The 21,707-nt window shown below is 34.5% G+C and overlaps 1 protein-coding gene across 4 annotated transcripts in view; it reads left to right on the forward strand.

The window, feature by feature from the left end:
- The first annotated feature begins 4,558 nt into the window (after nt 1–4,558).
- LOC148274974 (protein-lysine N-methyltransferase EEF2KMT) overlaps nt 4,559–21,707 on the forward strand; it is a 42,680-nt gene continuing 25,531 nt past the window's right edge. The window contains exons 1-6 of one of the 4 annotated variants that reach the window (XM_088236351.1): nt 4,749–5,195; nt 5,271–5,588; nt 6,511–6,790; nt 7,528–7,752; nt 10,307–10,402; nt 15,271–15,318. In XM_088236351.1, coding sequence (XP_088092477.1) covers nt 5,121–5,195; nt 5,271–5,588; nt 6,511–6,790; nt 7,528–7,752; nt 10,307–10,402; nt 15,271–15,281 — 1,005 coding nt within the window. In that variant the 5' untranslated portion in view covers nt 4,749–5,120 and the 3' untranslated portion in view covers nt 15,282–15,318. Of the gene's footprint in view, nt 5,196–5,270; nt 5,589–6,510; nt 6,791–7,527; nt 7,753–10,306; nt 10,621–11,427; nt 12,468–15,270; nt 15,319–21,707 lie in introns of those variants that run through there. The other 3 variants (XM_088236349.1, XM_088236350.1, XM_088236352.1) reach the window with 3 other exon arrangements.

A 21,707-nucleotide genomic window follows, 5' to 3' on the forward strand; every position in this document is an offset into this window, starting at 1 on the left:
ATTGTCCATAAGATCAAACAGCATGTACAAAGAAGATGAAAAGGAAATGACATGCGTGTTGTAGCTAAACTTACTATTTAAGCATAAAATAATGGCCTAAGACCAGATGGAACATTTTGTTTAGGACTTGATGTGTTTTTATTTCAAAATGTCCCTTATTTCATTTACTCTCTCAATATCGCTTTGGCATTAATACTTCTTGATATTTGTTTGAGTCCCACATTTAATTTACATAAAAAATCCAACAGTTTAAGAATAATTCATTTATAATGCATTTCAATATTTCAGATCTTCATGAATATCAGAATCAGTATTTAATTCATATGTATGAACACTTTTTCCAAAAGTTCATCAAAGTTTTAAATAATAAATGGTAAATAATTGTAAAATTTTGAAAGATCTTTCTTTGATATTTAATTGGATGCGTATTGCTGTTTATGAAACATTTACAAGTCGACAAAGTTTATCAATAATGTTAACACATTTTTAAATTCAAGATCCATGTTACCACATCATCAAAAAATTATGACTATTTATTGCATTATTTGCCATGAAATTAAGATTACGAATTTTCAAAATAAAATGAATATGTGATAAAAAAATAATTAAAATACATTGATTGTCGCAAGCACATAAAGTTTGTCCATTTTATGACTTTTATGTAACTGATTTTACAATATTATTTCATACAAATATGATTGCAAAAGAGTAGTTACAATAATTCATAGAGATTAATAATATATATGTTGGCAATGCTCAGATATTGTAATAGCCTTAGGTAGGGACTTTATAATATAATCTTTAACATAATATTGTGTATTCCCTAGACAGATATCAGTACCTATAGACATCCAATGGATATCGTGCTTATGTGATAACAACTTGTAGAGTTTAATCCAACCATTTATTAAAACATGTTTTTACAGTAATAAGATTTATTTTCAACATTATTAAAAACTTTTAAACAAAACTTCTTTATAGATGTCATAATAACATCATAAATCATTCTTAAGAATATTGTTAATAAATATAATAGTGTTTGTTCAAGTTAACTATGATAGGAAATAGATAATGATTATAAAAAATGTGTTTTATTTGTTGTCAAAAACAAAAAATGTAAAAAAGACTGAAACAAAGATGGAGGAAATTAATAATACTGCCTTTGAAAAAAAAATATATCTTCCTATTTAAAAAAACCATCAATTGCTATTCATTTGATACTATTTTTTGCACCGCTTTGCATATTGATAATTAAATAAAGGCAATATAATCAGTATTATGCTTCATATCTAGTCCAGAAATTATAAAGCATTACTGCGAAAATCAAATGTACCAAAAAATTATATCGTATGTAGTCATCGACTCAAAAACAATCATGAAATAATATTCTCGTGTCAAATCAACAATTTAAAAATTGGTCTAAAAGGGTACAAAGAAGTATATGTGAGTTACAAAATTACAAAGGTTTGTACGAGTGATGCTTTTTATATTCGTGGAATGAACCACTAAAAGACAGTTTTTTTCCTCTATTTTCATTTTTCAATATAATCTCCTCAAACGTCTGTACATTTATTACATCTTAGAATTAATTTTTCTAACCATTCGTAAAAATAACTTTTATCTTTGCTTGAAAAATGGTCATTTATGGCTGCCTGGAGTAACTCATCGGTATCAAAATACCTTCCACAAAGTTTTTTCTTCAAATTTGGGAACAAGGAGTAATCGCAGGCCAAATCCGAACTATGTAGAGGGTGAACAATCTCTTTGAAACGACTTGACGTTATGGCATTAACCGCAACTCTCACCTTGTGGTCCGTGCATCGTCATGATATTAAAGCATACCTTTTGCCAATTTCCCCTTTTACATTTAATTTCTTCCTTTAAACGGTGTACAATATCAGTGTTATATGCACCTGTTATAGTGGTGTCTTTACATTTGGAATCGATCAAAATAATTCCCTCTGAATCCCAAAGGATTGTTGCTATCACTTTTCCAGCAGATAGAGCAACTCTGTATTTTTTTGGTGCTAGGGCACCCTTTTCATTCTATTGCATAGGCTCTCTTTGATTCAGGGTCATAAAAAAGAACCCAAGTTTCATCTCTAGTATATCGGTTGGATCCTCGAAGTAATAATGCGCATGCCCTAGTGCGTTTTTACCTTTAGCGGATTTATACTTTTTTAAAAACAAAAATGATTTTACAAAAGTGAAAATGTAAAAAAAAACTAATAGGGTACCATCATCCAGCTTTGAAGCTAATTACTTTTGAAAAGCGAATATATCGCGAAACTGAAATAATTTATCCATAGTAATTTTTTTAAAGTTTGTTTTTTGTTGATAGAAAATGGATCTTCATTTTCGCTTAAGCATGTCGCAAAACCCGTGCATTTAATCGTGCTGTGTAGATTTATGGGATAGTATAAAATGGGCCAATCTGTGACAGGTAGTGGGGCTGTTGCCTCATTTCACGCCAGGTTCACACGAGGACAATACAATATTGTTTTGTCCCAAGAATCGACCATTGTCCACATATAAACAGCGGTTAAAAATCGGTTAAGATTTAGTAAATAAGCATAATCAGAGTATAATTTATAAAAACAAGTAATTCTTTTTGTTGTTTTTTCCTAAAATCAATGATCTGTTTTTATTAAAAATTTGCATTTACATCGTTTTGTTAATTTAAAAAAAAAAAATATTTGCTGCCGTGAGTCCCGAAAGTCCTGAATAATAAATTATTCAAATTCAAATTCAAATTATTTATTCACAAAGTAACATACCAAATAACAAAGGATTTAAGACGTTAAATTGGAACTTTATATCAAACCAAGAACCCTTGAGCAATGGTTCGATATTATTAAGGTATAATACTATCTAATAGCAAGAGTATTTGCCTCTTAAACATAGTTTCACTAATGTGAAAGATGTCGATCTCCAAAGTGATAATGTTCAGCTGCTTGACTGCTCTTCCAATCGGCATGACCAGAGGCAGGTTGGTTCTGGAAACCGGGAGGTAAAACAGTCTGTGCTGACGCTGTTGGAGATAGCCATCAGGAACATAAAAATTGATACTCTCTCAAATGGCCGAGTTATCAATGAAACCCATTAACCGTCCGAAAAAATGGGTCAGTGTACCCATCCCTTCTAAGTTGCAAACTATTGGTCCCAAGCATACCCAAGAGGAACCCAGTGGGATAGAGCCACGGATAACAACCATACTCCCTCATGTAGAGATACCTCAGAATTTTTTCTGAACCCTCTTCAACATGAAGGAGTATCTCGCTTCGTGCGGACTCCATATCACCGATGCACTCTCAAGCCTCAAGCGAACCAACGAGTTGTACAAAATTCTGAGTGAACGGGGATTCTCAAAAACCCTTCCAGTTCGGAGAATAAAACCCAACATATTTAGTGCAAGGTCACATGTTCTCTCGACGTGAGCATGAAAAGTCAATTTGCTTTCATCATTTACCCCAAGATCCTTAATTGTTGAAACACGGATGAATTGGTGGCCACCCATTGCGTATCTGTGATATACAGTGCGCAATGCTCTAGTGAAAGATAAAATTACGCATTTTGAAATATTGAAATACATTTGATTGATATTACTCCAATCTAGGATATTATTTATATCGGACTGAAGGCGCAAACAGTCGATTGGGTTTTTTATCTTAAGGAATAATTTCAAGTCATCTGCAAATAAAAGAAGTCGCGAGATGTTTATAACCTTCGCGATATCATTAATGAAGATGGTAAAGAGGAGTGGACCAAGGTTTGAACATTGTGGTACTCCGGAATAAACTGAAAATGGTTCCGATTGAAATATTCTGTATGAAGTAAACTGTTTTCTATTCTTTAAGTAGCTAATGAAAAACATCACTAACTGAGGAGAGAACCCGAATTTTGTTAATTTAACTAAGAGAATATCGTGATTAACATAGTCAAATGCCTCAGAGAAATCATTATAAGAGCAGTCAACTTGATGACCGTTATCTAATGCTCTTGCCACGTACTCAGAAAATATCATCAGATTTGTTTCAGCGGAGCGTTTTTTCCTAAATCCATGTTGCTCTGAAATAATACAAGGCTCAATTCTGGGCAGCAACATATTATGGAGAATTGATTCAAAGACTTATCGGGATATATATACAGCAAGATAAATATAAAATGTTAATACCTGCATACCTAAAATTGACTTATTGTAAGTTAAGTTTTTTATTGAAGAAGCATTGATTTATTTGTTCAAATAATAATAGATATTTCAATAATATATGCTCTCAGAAATTAAAAAACATAATTGAAAAATGGTGAAATTCGGATATTTATTTTTTCGGCACCCCAACACTGGCCAATAGCTGCATCGTATTGTCCTCGTAGTCCAGGTTGGGTAGGTGGTGTTGTCCTGTTTGCCCAGTGTTGCCTCGGTGCACACGTAAAGCAACGTAGAGACAGACGTTGGCGTATATCAGCATAAATTTTGTTTTATCTATGGCAGACCTGTGTTCCGCTTTTACGCAATAAGCGCTAGTACCGCATTTGCCTGTTTCCTACAGATAACTACGAGTCGCCATCTTGCTTTGAGAGCGTCATTTCCTTGTGGTAGGCCTTGTTTCCGTAGTCCTGTTCCTGTTGTCTATGGTGCGCCGGTGCGCGATTAGATCTTTAGTCTGTGGTATAATTATAATCTCTGGTATAATCAGAGATAATGTGGAACTATAACCACAGACTACAGATAAATATGGGTATAATCTGTGGCGGCGCAGCGGCTGCGCAGCGGTGTTGAAAGTTGAAACAGGCACGAAAATAAATAGTTCGTTTAGTGTTTCGTTTAGTTTTAATTCAGCTTGATAATTTGTGGCGATGTGCATCATTTGAAAGATTAACAAATTAAAGTATGTGCAACTTCACGTTTTTCGGTTCGTCAATCTCAATATCTTGACAATTATTTAAAATTTTAACCACTTCTCGTAATGAAAGGTTAGGTTATTTTTGTTTTTGAAACTATGATGTTCACTTAATGCATCGATGTAATAGGTGCATCATTTCCCTTCTTTTATTGCGTTTTTATGAAACTTGATCTTTCCCAGAATCCAATCCTGGATTCTATATAATTCTCCTTCAAAATGCCGGTCGTAAATAGAGAATTTGTTTCAAGACAATTTATGTGTTGCGGAAGTTTAAAAGAGTGCGATTGGAAGGTAATATCAGTTTTGTAAATAAATACACGCAAGTTTATTTCACGCGTTGATTTTAATGTAGGCATTGCATTTTAGATCATATTTAAATCTCTAACTTGGGATGAACAACTGGCATTTTTATTGGAATCAGTCAAATGTCCACTTGTAGAGCGTCTTCCTGTGAAAAAAACATATCAAGCGACATTTTTAAAAGAAGTAATTGACTATTTGGAGAGAGAAAATATCGAGGTTCACGATGAGTTCTACGAAGCGTACTGCGACTTGTTAAATTCCAGCAAGAACGGAGATGAGTTTAGCTATAAGCATTATGTTATCTCCGCAGACACTGTTGTAAGTTTGAAAGAGAGCTCTAATCTTATTTCCGATGGAACAACAGGACTTCGTACTTGGGAGGTAAAGATTTATTTGTTTTAATTTTTTATATTTGATGCTCTAACTTTGTGATTATTCATTATAATAAAATAAATAAAACAACTTTGTTTTTCACCATATATTTTTTTTTCCACCTACTGGTTTCAAAGCAAACAAGCGTCTTCATCAAGGTTTACGTAACTAATGAATTCTTTCCTATATTATTTTTAATCATGTCAACTAATTACTACACGCGGAGCCAATAAATCGAGTCTTTTTTTCTTCGTTGTTTCGTATTTAAAATATGTCTTTAAGTTCATACATTCTAACTTTTTTAATCGTCTTTGGCTAGTATTGTGGACTCACGGATCAAAGATCCGATGTTCGCACCCGACTCTACCGCAACTCGCCCAAATGTTTCTTTTGTGTTGTTTAAAATAAGTTTTTCTTCATTTTTTAAGCTCTATCACTTCTAAATTTATTGCAACATAGCGGCATTTCTTATTTTCTCCATCCCTATTAAACATACAGTTTTGTGCGTGATATGGAACCAGAACCTCGGACAAGTGTTTTTGACTCTGACTGCTCTCGGATAAAAATCCTGAATAAGGAAATCAAATAGAAATATGTTCGCCTCATTGTGTACCATTCTTAAGATCTTGAGTTTGATACCTGGCAAGTTGGATGTGAAATATTGATTTTAAAGTCGACTTAAATTCCAGTGTTTCATTATTTCTGTACCTGAAGTGTAGGACTGATCGCCTTACCGTCATGTAACAGATGATTGAAATATGCTGCATTTGGTTTAAAAATTGGGTGCGGAAAGGGGAATGATGAGGATGAGTAAACATATTTCCCAGGTAAACGAATTTCTCCTGCCTGCTTCAGGATGCCCCCTTTTATAACGGTGTAGTTACGGTAGTCAGATAGCTACTTACTCATGTATTTTTTTCATCAATTCCAGGCGTCATTAGTGCTCTCCGAGTGGTGTTTACAGAACAAGAATGAGTTAGAAAACAAATATGTTCTAGAACTGGGATCTGGAGCCGGATTGGCTTCTCTGGTAGTTGGCAAGTGTTGCCGACCAAAGCAAATATGGCTGACGGACTGTCACCCAGGTGTGTTGCGATTACTGCGAGAAAATGTTTCCCTCAATTTTCAAAATGACTTGAAGTTTAAAACTAATGAAAATGATGACCGCGTTCAACTGAAATGTCATTTAAATAAGTCTGAATTGGAGATTGGTGAGTATTTTTGTTCCTGATTTAAAACTTTTGCATGCTATATATACATACCCTACAAATTAAAATATATATATATATATACAGTGCTTCTAGATACTAAAAGAATAACAATTTTCAAATATTTTATTAATGTTTATAGCAATAGAGTGTCTTTTACCCTACAATTTAAATTAAAACCCGCCTGTTCTCTATATCATTTGAAGAAATCTGTTCGCGCTCAAACCAGCAGTGGTACCCGAGAAGCTTTATAATTATATTGAGAAGCCAGTTAGAGTATAAGCGTTATACTCAAACTGGCTTCTCACTAATGAAGTATACATCAACTTCAAAGTGCCTATGTTTTTGAATTCCTTAGTCACACGTAACATGAAGCCTAACATTTTTAGAGATTTACTAGTAATATTATTTATGTGCCTAATAAAGGATAATTTTTTATCAAAAACGATACCCAGGTCGCGCACCTCAGAAGTTGAGCCTAATTGCATATTACTCATCAAATAATCCAATAAAATTGGGTTTTTTATTCTAAAAAATCTCATTATGTGGCATTTTTTTATATTTAATTAAAGTTTATTGGTGGAGCACCACTGGAACATTTTATCTAAATTACGTTGCAGAGTCACACAATCATTTATAGTAGACTATAGTAGAAAAAAAACACAGATTTCCTAGAACAACTAGGAGATAGGTTTTTTTATTGTTTTGGCTTTGAGAATAATAAGTTCCTTATTTTCCAGGGATTATGAATCTGCCTTGGGAGGACTTGGCTGCAGATGATTTCCTGAAACAGATTGTCATTCCAGACATAATATTAGCGGCCGATGTTGTATATGACTCCACTGTCTTCCAACCACTTTGCGATGCATTCCAATATTTTCTGCGTAATAATACCAAATGTAAAGTATATCTGGTGTGTACAGTTCGAAATCCACAAACATTAGAAGACTTCCTAGAATTATTAGGTAAAATTAACACATTTTTATTTGTCTGGACTTAAGTTGATTAAAGGTTCCATTTTCCCATAATCTCAGTTTCAGCGCTGCAGAACAGCGTTTATTTGGTATTTTTAAACACATATTACAATATACAACATAATAATAATACAACATAATTAGCCAAACTTCATTGTCAAAAAACAAATGTAAATAGGGGCTAGATTTCTTACTGTCCATGCGCTCTGTGGCTGCAAGACGTGCTGTAATCTAGCTCCTATATATCATAATCTCTTATTAGCATGAACATTTTTAAAATTTACTATTATGCTCAATGTTTATTTTGTAAATTTATTGATAATTTTAAGTTGCTATAATTTCAATCGTCCATGCACTTTGTAGCTGCAAGACGATTAGTTATCTAGCTTTAATAGGTGAATGTTATCAAATATCTAAATTTAGTAAATGGGGTCTAGAATTCCAACCGTCCATGCGCTCAGTAGCTGCAAGACTTGTTAGGATATTTATTTATTGTACAGCGCCCTTCAGGGTGATTCTCACAAAAATGGCACTAGATAAATTATTCAAATATATTTATACTAAGTCTAAAAGCTTTTCAGTGGGACACATTTTTTTAAAAGATAACGGACAGTATAAAGTATTAAGCGGATATTTTTTCAGTTCTTTTTTTTCTTCAAGTTTGTTTAAAAATTCAATATATAATACAAAAAGTACATATTATACTCCCAGGAGTTATTAAAAAAACTCATTTGGGACCAAACATAAAAAAACATTTTTGTGACAATACATAATATCATACATAGTTAATACATCCGAAATAGTAAGAAAACATTATATAAAAAACATAAAACACAGTACTGTACACCATCTATACAAATTACATTAATAACAAAATGGCAACCCAGAAACAGGAAATCTATCACCACACTGTAATTGATTGGTTGATTCACAAAACTTGTGACTTAGTTCAAATACTTCATTTTTACCTGCATTTTTGAGAACCTTCACCTACAATGTAAATGCTCCAATTTTTATCGCGTGTAAGAAAAACATTTTTTATATCCAATTTCTTGTCGCACTGAACTTCCTCATTGGGTTTGGGTAGAGAGAACTACTACTACTACCATCACACCATTTCCCTATAGGGGTAGGCAGAGAGGGTGTACTGTCGCACACATCTATCCTGAAATACATTTTGTCATACATGCCCTTCGGTTGTGTGTGTTTTTTATGTGACCAGGCTTGGCATTTCAATTTGTTATTTTTATTTATATTTTGTTGTTATTTTGCACTGTGTATAAAAAATGTCTGCCTTAAAACAGGTTGTACAGTGCTTTCAAATGTTTTATCTTCTTCTTCGAGCTAAGTCCTGCATCTTGTCTTCCATTGGTCTCTTTTCTCTGCAACCCTCTTCAACTCGGTTTGAGGCGCAGTTCAAATCCTCGCACACTTGCTCCAAATACTTCCGTCAGGAGTGCCCTCTGTAATTTGTCCCCTCAGCCGTTCCCTCTATTATGTCATGCAGAAAACCCTCATGGCGTATATTGTGGCCGATCCATTGGGCTCGCCTCTCTGAAATGGCTTTGATTAGGTGCCTCCCTTCGATTCTGCTGAGAACCTCATCATTAGTGATGTGGTCTCTCCAATATCGTGATCAATATGCTCCGTACATATGTCTTGGCAAGTTGCTTGCGGGGGAATCAGCCTATGTTAATTGTTAATATCTGTCGGTGAATCAAGTAAACATACAACTTTTGCTTGTGTAAGCACACACATTTGGATGGTTAATATAAAAACTTATTGTTACGCACACCCAAAGCAAAGGTTATTCGAGATTTGAATGGACCAGTGCGTTTGGATATTTAATAAGCCTACGTTAATATGTCAATGCCTGTCGGTGAACCAAGTAAACACTCAAATGAGGAGCAAACATTCAAAAAGTGGCTCATCACATAAATATAAAGCTTGAAAAATTAAGAAAAACCTGTTTAACAACACTTTTTTTCAATGTATAAACTTTAGGACATTATGTATTTTATAATGAAAAATACGCATTTTGAATAGATAGTGCAGTTTTCTCTCATAGATTTAGATATGAACTATAAAATTTGATAAAAAACCTTTTTTTTCAAATTTGGACAAATCACTTTTTGAGTTTTTGCTCCTCAAATTTATTTTGTAAGTAGGCACACTAGAATGATTTATTAGAAAATGTTCTGCCACGCACACAAAGGCAAAGTTTATTAAAGATTTTAATGGGCTGTAAATTTAGGCATTTACAAAAATAAAACAAATAATTTGGATAGAATCTTAAATTTATAGCTTTTTAATTTACACCGGAAACTATATGTGTATTTTAACACTTAAAAAATACTTTTATTTGATACTTTGGTGTTTAAATTAGTACATGTTTCATGCCTCCATCTTGTTACGAACTCAGATCCTTTATCTTCACACGCAAATACGAATAGAATGGAAGAATTTTGCAAATAATAGTAAACGGGATTGGAAATTAAAAGCTTTCCATAAAACTCATTATTATATTAACGTGTGTTTATTACAGAATCGCAGTCCTTAGAAGTACGTAATGAGACCATTCCCGAACAGACTCATCTCTACTGGCCGCACTCCATCACAATGAGAATATTCTCCATATCTGGTAATATTACGCTATCCAAGAAACATGCTGTATAGTCATATTTCCTGTTTGGAATGCAGAACCTCCGCTACACAAAAAGTAAAGAAAACGAAGGACAATATGCAAAGAAAATTATATTTTTTGACTATTCAAAATATGGCAAAGGCTAGAAAGGGACATATCACTTTTTTTACAGGGTCTATGAAATACTGTTTAGTAAAAAAAATAAATACTATTAGTAGCATGAATAATATTTTCAAATTTGTCATTTAGAATTCCCAAGAAAACGGTCCATTGCATTGGCCAGGCCCCTAATACGTAACGATTCATGTACAGTTTTAACTTTGTTTGTGACTGTTGTAATTTAACACGTCTCGAATCTCGACGTCACAATTATCAAGGCCAAACATGTCGCGTTTTTGTAGGGACATACTTTTCAATAATTTATTTTTTAAAGTTGAATATGAAAACATTTCTCCACAATATCCATATTGATTTTGAAAATGCAATTAATTTTTCTAAATCCATTTCACATGTTTTTATCGGTATTCGTAGTATGTGATATTTCCCTATTGTAATATCAAAATAGTATTTTCACTACGTATTTGTTTTTAATGAAGGAAGGCAAAGTCACCAAATTAAACTGTATACAAGGTGGTAATTTTTATTTTTTTACTTAGAGGGGAAAAAACATATATTGCACTTCTGACAAAATAATATGATTTTCAGTTAATATACAGAATAAGTATTGAAAAAAACTCTCATGTGCTAAAAATTTGGCATAATTATAGCTTTACGATTTAACCACTTAATGTCTTTACGACTCACTTACATTGACACCTATTCTAACGCAGCCAGTCTCAGTGTCATATTTTATCTATTTTCTTTATGGCAATTCTCATTTTCTTTAAAAAATGTAATAGCGTTTTTTGAGACAAGTCTAAATATATATGACACACCGGCATTGTTTTAAAGGGTGAAAATAAAAACAAAAAACTAAATAATTTTTACATGATTTTAAGGCAACGTGATATTTTCGTTTTCAGACTCTCCTGTACATTCTGTTTTTTTTGTTATGACTATATAATCAAATGTGCGATATGAAGAAAATCAAAATTTAAACATTAAGTTAAAGCATATTGTAATGCAAAGAGTGCTAGCCTTCCTTACACATGTAGATGCTCATAGGACCACCTACATGGTATGGATTGCTAGCTGGGCAGGCATTGACCGTATAAAACCTTCCCTTCCAACCGTAACCCACAAATACAAAATTGGTCCCAGACAATTGAAAAGTCGTTTTCTAGCGGACTGTTTAAAAATATGTATCCAAGGAATCCCAGAAAAGGGGGACTATAAATAAAATAAATGTTCATCCAATCTTAGAAGGGAGAACAAGGGTACGCGGCGACGACATAATTTTCAAAAATGATGCGTGCGTCTTGCGTGAGCGCTCGATGCGTACTGCGACCGCGTGATTATGTGGCCAGCCTCTCGCGCTCATATTGCCTTTCCTTTGACTCGCGCTCAAAAAACAAACAAAACAGGGAGCGGTGGGCACGTCGAAAAGCATGACGAGCAATGTTGCCACACTACATCTCTGCCTCCTTTCCTCGCTACTTCCCATGCCCCTCGTCGAGTGTGTGGCAGGCCCATTAAAGGGCCCACTAAATGAGAAGTTGCCTACGATTAGGCAGATAAATAAATAGAATGACTAAAGTAACTTTCTAATTAAAATATAAGAAAATGTTTAAAATGATCTATTATAAATTGAATGCACGCCAATCAGAATAAAGAAATAAAAGTATTTTTTTCTGTAAATACGGTTTATAATCTCGCACAAATAGTGTCTAAAGCGTAATCTAAGAAATCTAGAATAACACTTCCTTAAATACAATATAAACTAAGGTTTTAGATTTGCAAAATCCAAGATAACTAAAACAACTTGATTAAATGAAAACCATTTTAGTAGAGAAATTTATCAGAGCATCAAAGGAAAATACTAAATGAGATTTAAACAAAAGAGAAATTTACGTCAAAGCACACTAGTGAATTGCGGGACACAATCTTTTCACTATCATAAAAATATACTACGTTATATAAAAAATGTCATCATTGACTTTTGTTTTATTTATAAAAAAATATACTGAATATCTTGTAAGCAATCTTAACCTTTAACATACCATGTGAAAAAACTTCCTTAAAGCTGGGGTTTCCTAGGACAGCGGTGCCCGTATCTTAACGGCCGTAGTGAACGGTGATGCGGTGGGAAGCCGTCGTAACGTCATCTAGAGAGTGGTTTCCTAGGGAAACGGTGTTAAATAGTGTTGATAACACCGTTTTCCTAGGAAACCACACTCTAGTCATCGTTACGACGGCTGTCCACCGCATCACCGTTCACTACGGCCGTTAAAATACGGGCACCGCTGTCCTAGGAAACCCTAGCTTTAGTCCATGTGTGTTAACCTGAGGTTACCCTTACTAAATTTGTATTTCCTAGCCGTTAAAATATAATAATTGTGAAACAATCTTCACATACTCTTAATCTTAACCGTTTTAGTGCTAAGCAATTTTGGCAAAAATAAATGAAAATTGCTATACACATATTGATTAATTTAGAGGAAAAAATAATGGTGTCAAATAAAACACTGTAACTTAGACAAATATCAATCAATTTTATTAATTATTTTTGCATTATAAAGATAAAATGTTTATTGTTTATTAATGTTTATTAAACATAAAGTGATATCAATATTATTGTATTTTATTTCTTTTAGAAAATAAAAAATCAAAAAAAAATAGCTCAACAATTATGTTTTGCCGCACAAATAGCGTGTAGGCCTTTCCTACAGCGTACGCAAATAAGGCGGGATCGCTTTATCCCACTCCCTCTGTTGCTACACACCTCGCACTGGCGTAAGTTACGTCCCGGTAATTTTTCCAGCGCAAATTTTTTCTTTGATGAAGATGGTTGTGTTGACACGCTATTTTTATGATTCATCCACTCCTTTTCGAGATCCTCAATAATTTTCGATGTGAATTGGAGCCGGGTCATTTTTTTTTCGGTAGTGTTGGAAACATACAAAATATAAGAGTTGAGTACCATTCTTCCAAAAATGTTGAATACTACTTTTTTCCAATATTTTAGGGTTCTTCGCTCGTCCAAATACACGTACAACATTTTGTCAGATTCGTCCACACCTCCCATGTATTTGTTGTAGTCATCAATCATGCTTGGTTTCACTTTTTCGTTTTCAAATTTCCCTTTCTTTTTCTTGATCGTCACACTATTAGTATCTGCATTGGATGAAATCAATATGACTGGCTTTGGTTTGGACTTTTTGTCTCTGAATGAACACATCAAAACATTTTCATGTGCTAGGTATTTGGCTTCTCCTACGATTGCTTTCTTAGCTTCTGGAGGAATCTCTTTTCTGTTACGTCTTATTGTTCCAGTTATATATGTATTTTGTTCCAAAAGGGCTTTGGCCAATTGTAAGCTTGTGTAAAAATTATCTGTAAACAAATGATAACCTTTGTTCAGGTAATTTCCAATTGAAAGCAATTTTTGCACTACCGTAAATCCAAGACCATATTTTTCTACCGAATCTCTGTCATCTGTATTTTTAGCTCCTTTGTAGCAGAAAAAACCCAAGCAATATTTGGAAACCGAGTCGCACAGCATCCAAAATTTGATTCCCCATTTATGGTGTTTTTTGTTTGGAATATATTGTTTTATCGAAGAATGGCAGTGAGTACCAACTAACGACTCGTCGATGGATAGTTGTTGATTTGGTACATAATGCTGATGAAATACGGTATTTGCATGTTTGACAAGCACATCAAACCTGCCACATGGGTCATAATTCGGATGGCCTGGTTCAAATAATAATCTGTTATCAACCAAGTGAAAAAACTTCAAAATCAGTTGGAACCTATCCCTTGAAAACATTGTCCCAAACCATGGTATGTGTCATAATAACTACTAATTGTTGGCCTTCTCGTTATTCCCATTTCGAGTATGACAGCAATAAAGGCTTTCATTTCGTATATTGTTGTCGGCGTCCACTTTTTTGCTCGAGAATTATCCGATACAGTGTGCGAGGCCAAAAACTGTGCAGCATATCGATTTGTTTCCCTTACGATGGTTTCGAGCAGTGATATGGTAAAGAATATGTTGAAATAGGTTACGGGTGTGCCATCGGGAGGAGGCGCCCGCCTAGGTCCAGGAGTCTCGAAAAAATCATTTGTTGATTTAGAAAACACTTTTGTCGGAGGAATTTTGGCAAAAGTTGGTGTTTCTTCTGTTTCTGTAGATGAAGAGGAGGTAGAAGACTCACTTTCAATCCTCAATCTTTTTCTTCGATGCGTTATAATACTGCTATCATCACTATTTGTATCTGTCGTTTCACTCCCCGTAGAATCACTAGGAATCGAATCAACGTTCGAAATAATAGCACGTGACATGGTTATTTTTTTAAAATAATATAAAAAAACGATAAAAGTTATTTTTAAATGTATAAGAATGCACTCTCATTACAAATTACGCGCGAGGTTAGCGCACGTGCACTCCCGCGGAGCACCGAAAACACACTGAAACTCGCAGCGCTTTTGCGCTGCGCCGCAATTTTCGATACAAACGATCGCAGCGCTTTTGCGCCGCGTAGCATTCTAACGGTTAATGATCATAATTATTCATTTTTAATTGAAAAATACCTCAAATAAAGCATTTAAATGTAAATTAAAACATAATTGTCATAAAACCATATTTCATGTGACAACTCGCACAAGTACATCTGCGCACTGACTACTAACCGTTGCTTATCTCTCTGATTCCGCAAAGTGGGGATAATATGAGCGTAACTGATTGTGTTTATATACTATTCTAGATCCAGCGTAAGAACGACCTGCGTCCGCGCATGTCCCGCCTCCTCCCCCACTTATTAACTTAAAACATTTAATCCCGATTCGCCAGGATTTCGCCAGGATTAATCAACAGAACAGAGTTGAGTTGCTTTCTGAGTGATGGAACATGTGTCCATACCCACTTGAGCAGTGCAAGGGACTCAGATAATTGATCTTGGTGGCTAGAGTAAGAAAATCCAGTTAACTGCATGAAGGGCAAATAACCCATTTCTGAGGTGAGAAATGAAAGTAAGATTAAGTTTTCCTGTTATAGCAGTTTTCCCATAACCAGGTCCCAAGCACAAACATATCATAGCTTCTAAATAAGCAAAGATAGGTCCTATCCATAAATCAGTAGTATTAGAACAGATACCAACCCCTCCATTCATGGCCGTCATAACCATCAAATTAACACCTCCATTAATGTCAGTAGAACCAGAAAATGCTCTGAGGGCTTGTTTCAATCCATTAATCGATTAAGTTAAATTAATTCATCAATTTTATTTCTATTTTAATTTTAATAACTTACAATAAAAAAATGATACCATTTTATACTTTTAATGATGATAATAAGTATGGTTATAGTATTAGAATATAAATGTTGCATTTTATGTGGCATCAGATTTATCAAATCGGTTATGGAATTAATCCATAATTGAAAATATCATCATTGCCATTAAAAAAAAAAAACTAATCTTCCTCAAATGACCCACTTGAAACATCAAAAGCCAATGAATCATTATTATTGTCCTCGAGTTATTGTCCTCATCAACAATATGATCGAAATTCCAAAATTTTTGCTCAATACCGATAATCATCATCATCATCAGCCGTCTCTTGTCCAATGTTGAACATAGGCCTCCCCCTTTAGTCTCCATATTTCCCTATCCTGAGCCAACCGCATCCAATCACTTCCTGCTACTCGTCTTATGTCATCAGACCACCTTGTCTGGTGCCTGCCGACACTTCTACCCGTTCTGGGTCGCCATTCCAGGACTTTTTTGGTCCATCTAGAGTCTATGATTCTGGCTATATGACCAGCCCAGCTCCATTTCTGGTTGGCAGCCCTATGGACCACATCGGTAATCTTTGTTCTCGCTCTAATTCATGTATTGGTATTTCTGTCTCTCAATGAAATACCCAGCATTCTCCTTTCCATGGCTCTCTGTGTCACTGATAATTTGTGTAAATTTTTTTTCGTGAACACAAAAGTTTCACAGCCATATGTCAGTACATGGAGAACACAAGCATCAAAAAGTTTCTTCTTTAAATAATGTAAATACTTCGGAGATTTTAGGATATATGAGAGCTTACCAAAGGCGGCCCATGCTAAACCTCGACAGCGTGATATGGAGCTACTTAATTGTAGCCGTCCAAAATAACCCCCTATAATGATAGAAAGAAGGCGATACCGATAATATGTCTAACATAATATACATCTCCTGCATTTATCCAAGTCTCATCGAGGTAGTATATCGTACGACCTTCCCTACGGTATCTCTCGATAGCCCTTAAATAATCTCTACGCAAAAGAATTAGGTCTTCCCGCTCAGTCAATAAACTGTTGCGTTTTCGATTACAATATTGGAAACTCAATTCTTTGATTACCTTATGGAAAGTGAATCATCGCTATTGACAGCTTGCAAAACTTTGTTTATTGTAGGATATTTTTTTTCAAATTAAAAAGAGTGAACCTTCTATCTAATTGCATTTTTATCGAAATCGTTGATTGTCGAAAATATGCTCAATCGCCGTCTCTTTTTATTTGGCAATTTAACATTGGCAGTTCTCGAATATCGAAACAAAGTAAATTTTATGGAATGCACCCCAATACCAGTCTGCTCAGACATTGTGTGAATGGCACAAGTTTGCGAGATATCAGGGTTGTCAGACATTATTTATATATATATATATATATATTAATTCTTGCGTTTTCCTCCTCTGTGCGCCCCCACGGAAGGAGCGACCTGACAGGTTGCGAGCCTCATCGAAGTTTGTCAAAGGCATCCTCCCGTTCTACCTGCCTACTTAATATTAATTACGCTACCCCTCATCTCTACTACTACTTAAATACTTAATTTTACACAAGACCTATAATGAATTGATATAAATGACTTAAGTAGATTATTCCTAAGACTTACAGTATAAACATTCTCAAAGTACCTTAACACTAAAATTCACTACTGTCACTTATCACTATAGAAGTCATAAACTTAAACATTAATGGTGTCTCTTTTCTGCTGGAAGGCCGAGACGTGGTTGCCATTCGCCATGTGTATTCCCAGATGTTCTTCGCTCGGTGCGGCGTGTCCGGCTTCCAAGGGTTGCCACCTGTGCTGTGGGTGCATTTGCACCCCGCGCCTGCACCCTGATATTGTGCAAACTTCCCGCCCCTCACCTCGCCTCGGTTCCCGGTTTAGGCTTCGTACTTTTTCACATGTTGCGACATCTCGAATCTTCCGAGAATTATGTTCGCTAGGGGCACTGATTTTAAGTCATTAGACTTTACACACTGTTTTTTCTCGTTTCTCGTTGGAAAAAAACTATTTAATAAATGCACGCACTTTGCTGGAGGATTACATGCTAACACTAGGTAATTAGTTTTATTAAATTAATGATTAATTGTTAATTTTTCTTACACTGCTAGTTAACACACACAAAGGCCCTTCCTGGAACGCGCTTCGTGTCCCACAAAATATCGAGTCTAGTCAATCTTTTCTTTATTTAGTCACATATTCACACTTAGACAATATTTATTTCATACAAAACACTTTGCGATATATTTTTTTGTATTTTCCACACCTTATAGTTTAATTATTTTGGTTCACTCACTATTAATGGGTGATTTAAAAGTCAATTGTCTTTTGTATGCTGACGATGCTGTACTCCTTGCTAATAACAAAGAGGAACTGCAATTCTTGGTAACAAAGGTCTACGATGTATGCAAGAGAAGCGATTTGCTGATGAATGTCGATAAATCGAATGTGATGGTTTTTGAAAGAAATGAAAGTATGACTAAATGTGAAATCACTGTGAATGGAGTTATACTAAAACAAGTAGAGGAATTTGTGTATCTGGGAAATATGTTCACTAGGGATGGAATGACTGAGAAAGATATTGAAAGGAGGGTGAGTGCCGGGAACAGAGTGAACGGTGCACTTATATCGATCTTGGCAAATAAATGCTTGTCACAAGAGGCAAAATTGGCAGTTCACAACGGAGTCCTGGTCCCATCCCTGATGTATGGGAGCGAAGTATGGACTTGGAAAAACAGGGATGAAAGTAGGCTGAATGCTGTCGAAATGCGATCTCTCAGCACAAATGTTGAGGTCCGTACATTATGTAAGGCTGAGACAAGCATTATCAACAAAATCAAGAAAGGAGCCCTGCACTGGTTTGGACATGTAGAACGAATGGACAGCGAGAGAACGGCTAAGAATATTTACAATGCAAATGTTGATGGATGCAGAAATAGAGGAAGACCGAGAAAGACATGGCATGACCAAATCCAACAAATACTTAAAGATGGACATGTCAAAAGTCGGAATAATCGGCGCGCGTGCATGAGAAGATGTATGAATGTAGAGGAAGCGAGATCTGTATGCAAAGATAGAGTGTTGTGGCGTTCTATCCTCTCTGCCTACCCTTACGGGGAAACGGCGTGATGGTTTGTTTGTTTGTTTATGTATTAATAATCATAGTGCGTTGAGGCTTGTGTACCACCTATAAAAAATAATCAAATTAATCAACACCAACATTCTGTTAATTTATACAGCACCTACAGTAGCTACATCATTAATTTATAAAAATGCATTTTATTGTTACGATTCGAATGCTTACCTGTCCTCTTTTGTTCTTCACAATTGGTGATAGAGAATTCGAACATATCGGTTGAACATCCATTTTATCTCAGGGTTAAGATTTTGTAAAGCGAGCGCTTCGCTAGACAGTTGACGAGTTACTGATGTACTTGTACAAGTATAGACGTCGTAGCCACGGGCATTGTAGGTGAAGAAAACGTAGGGGGGAAGAGGTATGCGCAGAACGAACCTAATTTCGTACTGTAGCAGGTCGTTCTTACGCTGGATCTAGAATATACGACTATACAGCCGTTTATAAACTGTTAAAAGTTCAATGACATCTTTTCATTTAACTTTTTTCACGCGGTCTTATGATTCCTTCTGTTATCAATGCTGTGCGACGTAGTTTTGGATGTACTTATGGACGCTTTATGTACTATTAATCTGTATTTATGAGACAAAAACCTTTCTATGGCGACCAGGAAGATAAACAACTCGACGGAAACGGAAAAAGCGACCATAGAGTTAACCACATAACCAGGAATAGACAATAAAACCACAAAACATCGAAAAAAGTTATCGTTTCTCTCAATATGGACTCCAGACATCATTCATAACACATAATAATAGTATATGTAAAAATGACGTTTATAATTTTGATCATATTGATGGCGTCTGTTTTACCGACTAGTATTTTAATAATAACAGTAATTCTACATAATGTGTTTGGGTATACATACGTAGAAAATAAACTGTTTCCATAAAATCTTTAAAATAAAAAACATAAAAATAAATTTACAAATAAAGTTTTTAACAAATTACTTGTTTTTGAAATAATACAGAATAATTTAGATGTGCGTTCCTCATAGTAATAAGAAATGACGTTTATAATATTTATCACCTAAGTGGCGTCTGTTTTACCGACTAGTTTTTCAATAAACGCGCTCAATCTTGTCATAATAACGTGTGACATTTGGTTCACATACTAAAGTTGAGCTTGGAACGATTTTGTATGCTTCAATGGCATATAAATCAGTAAATGAATAAATAATGGGTTATAAATAATATTGAAAACATAATGGCTTTACCCAAAGAAAAGTGTTAGTTCCATAAATATAGAAAGTAATACTATAGTAATACGTAAAAAATATGATACAATCCCAGTATTTAAATGGGAATTTTTGGGAATTTTGGAAATCCACAAATTTAATTTGTGGATTAAAGTATCACTCATCTTTTATTTATATAATAAATTACAATGAACTTTCATCAAGAATTTTCACTCACAAACTTAAATGTTTTATATATGGTACTTAACACTAACCGCTTATACTATTGATTTGAAAAACTGAAAAATTGGTGAATGTCATTGGCAATTTTCTGCAATTAGAAAACGTGATACTAGATAGTAGAAATTTTGACAAAATACATTGGATATGTTTTGTATTATTCTATTTTTTGGATCTACCGCAAACGACCGAAACTAAGATGTTTGAGGTCTATCTTCTATCTTCTTCTTCTATATATATATATAAAAGGCAATGTTCGAATGGTTGTCCCCGATGGACTCGATAACTACCGGACCGATTTACCTGCGGTTTTCAGATAAATGTACATCTTTGCCACGAGAAAGTTTATAGCTCATAAAATCTTCAATTTATTAAGTACAAAAAAGTTACGAGCGTTAATGTTTTTGTTATCCATCACCAGGGTTGCATTCGCCGAGAATGCTGATACAAAAAAAATGGATGAAGGTTATTTTTTGTGAAAAAAAAGTTTGTTTTTGAATGTTTACAAACCACATTCGTTTTTTTATGGATCCCAATCAGATTATTTCATTAAGTCCCTTATAATTTCTACCCATTTATTTTTTTTTACTGGATTTTTGGTTATACTAAAATAATATCAACTGACATTCTACATTTTTGAAAATCGCATTCCTGACTAAAGTCAAAGATAATGTAGAACTATACTAAAGTGCATCCCTGAGCAGAGTTTGGCATTTGCTTAAAGAATTATTTATTTGAAAATAATAGATTATTTTATGTTTTGGAATTCAAACATAAACAAGTACTTAAGTAACTACTTAATTATTTTTTTTTTTCTTTATTAGGGCCCTCTACCAAAACTTAATAACATCGGCCAAAAACAAGTTACATTAATTTATAACAAACATAAGAACAACATAAACAGAAAAGAATAACAATATAGATACAAACAATAGACAACAAAAATATAAGTACAAGAATAACATCAAATTCATCTAAAAATTCGTTAATCAATCTACCGGATTTATCGTCTTTAATGCAGCCCCACAGAGTGGAGTGGGCGTTGAAATCACCCATGAATAAAATAGGTTTAGGAAGGGAAGAATAAAAGTTTGACCACTATTGAATATTAAATAGAGAATTTGGGGAGGTATAGAATAAAACAAATGTAATATTGTTAATCCTAACTGCGCATACTTGAGTGAGATTATCAGGAGGGGTGACCGGTATGCGCTGGAAAAAGATGGAATTTTTCACAAAGATAGCACAGCCACCAGAGCGGTCACATCTAACACACGAGTACCCACCCAATCTGAAAACCAGATCGGATTTGAACCATGTATCATAAATGGC

Source organism: Micrasema longulum, unplaced genomic scaffold, assembly GCF_059751315.1.
Source record: "Micrasema longulum isolate JH-2025_06_02 unplaced genomic scaffold, ASM5975131v1 h1tg001538l, whole genome shotgun sequence".
Lineage (NCBI taxonomy): Eukaryota > Metazoa > Arthropoda > Insecta > Trichoptera > Brachycentridae > Micrasema > Micrasema longulum.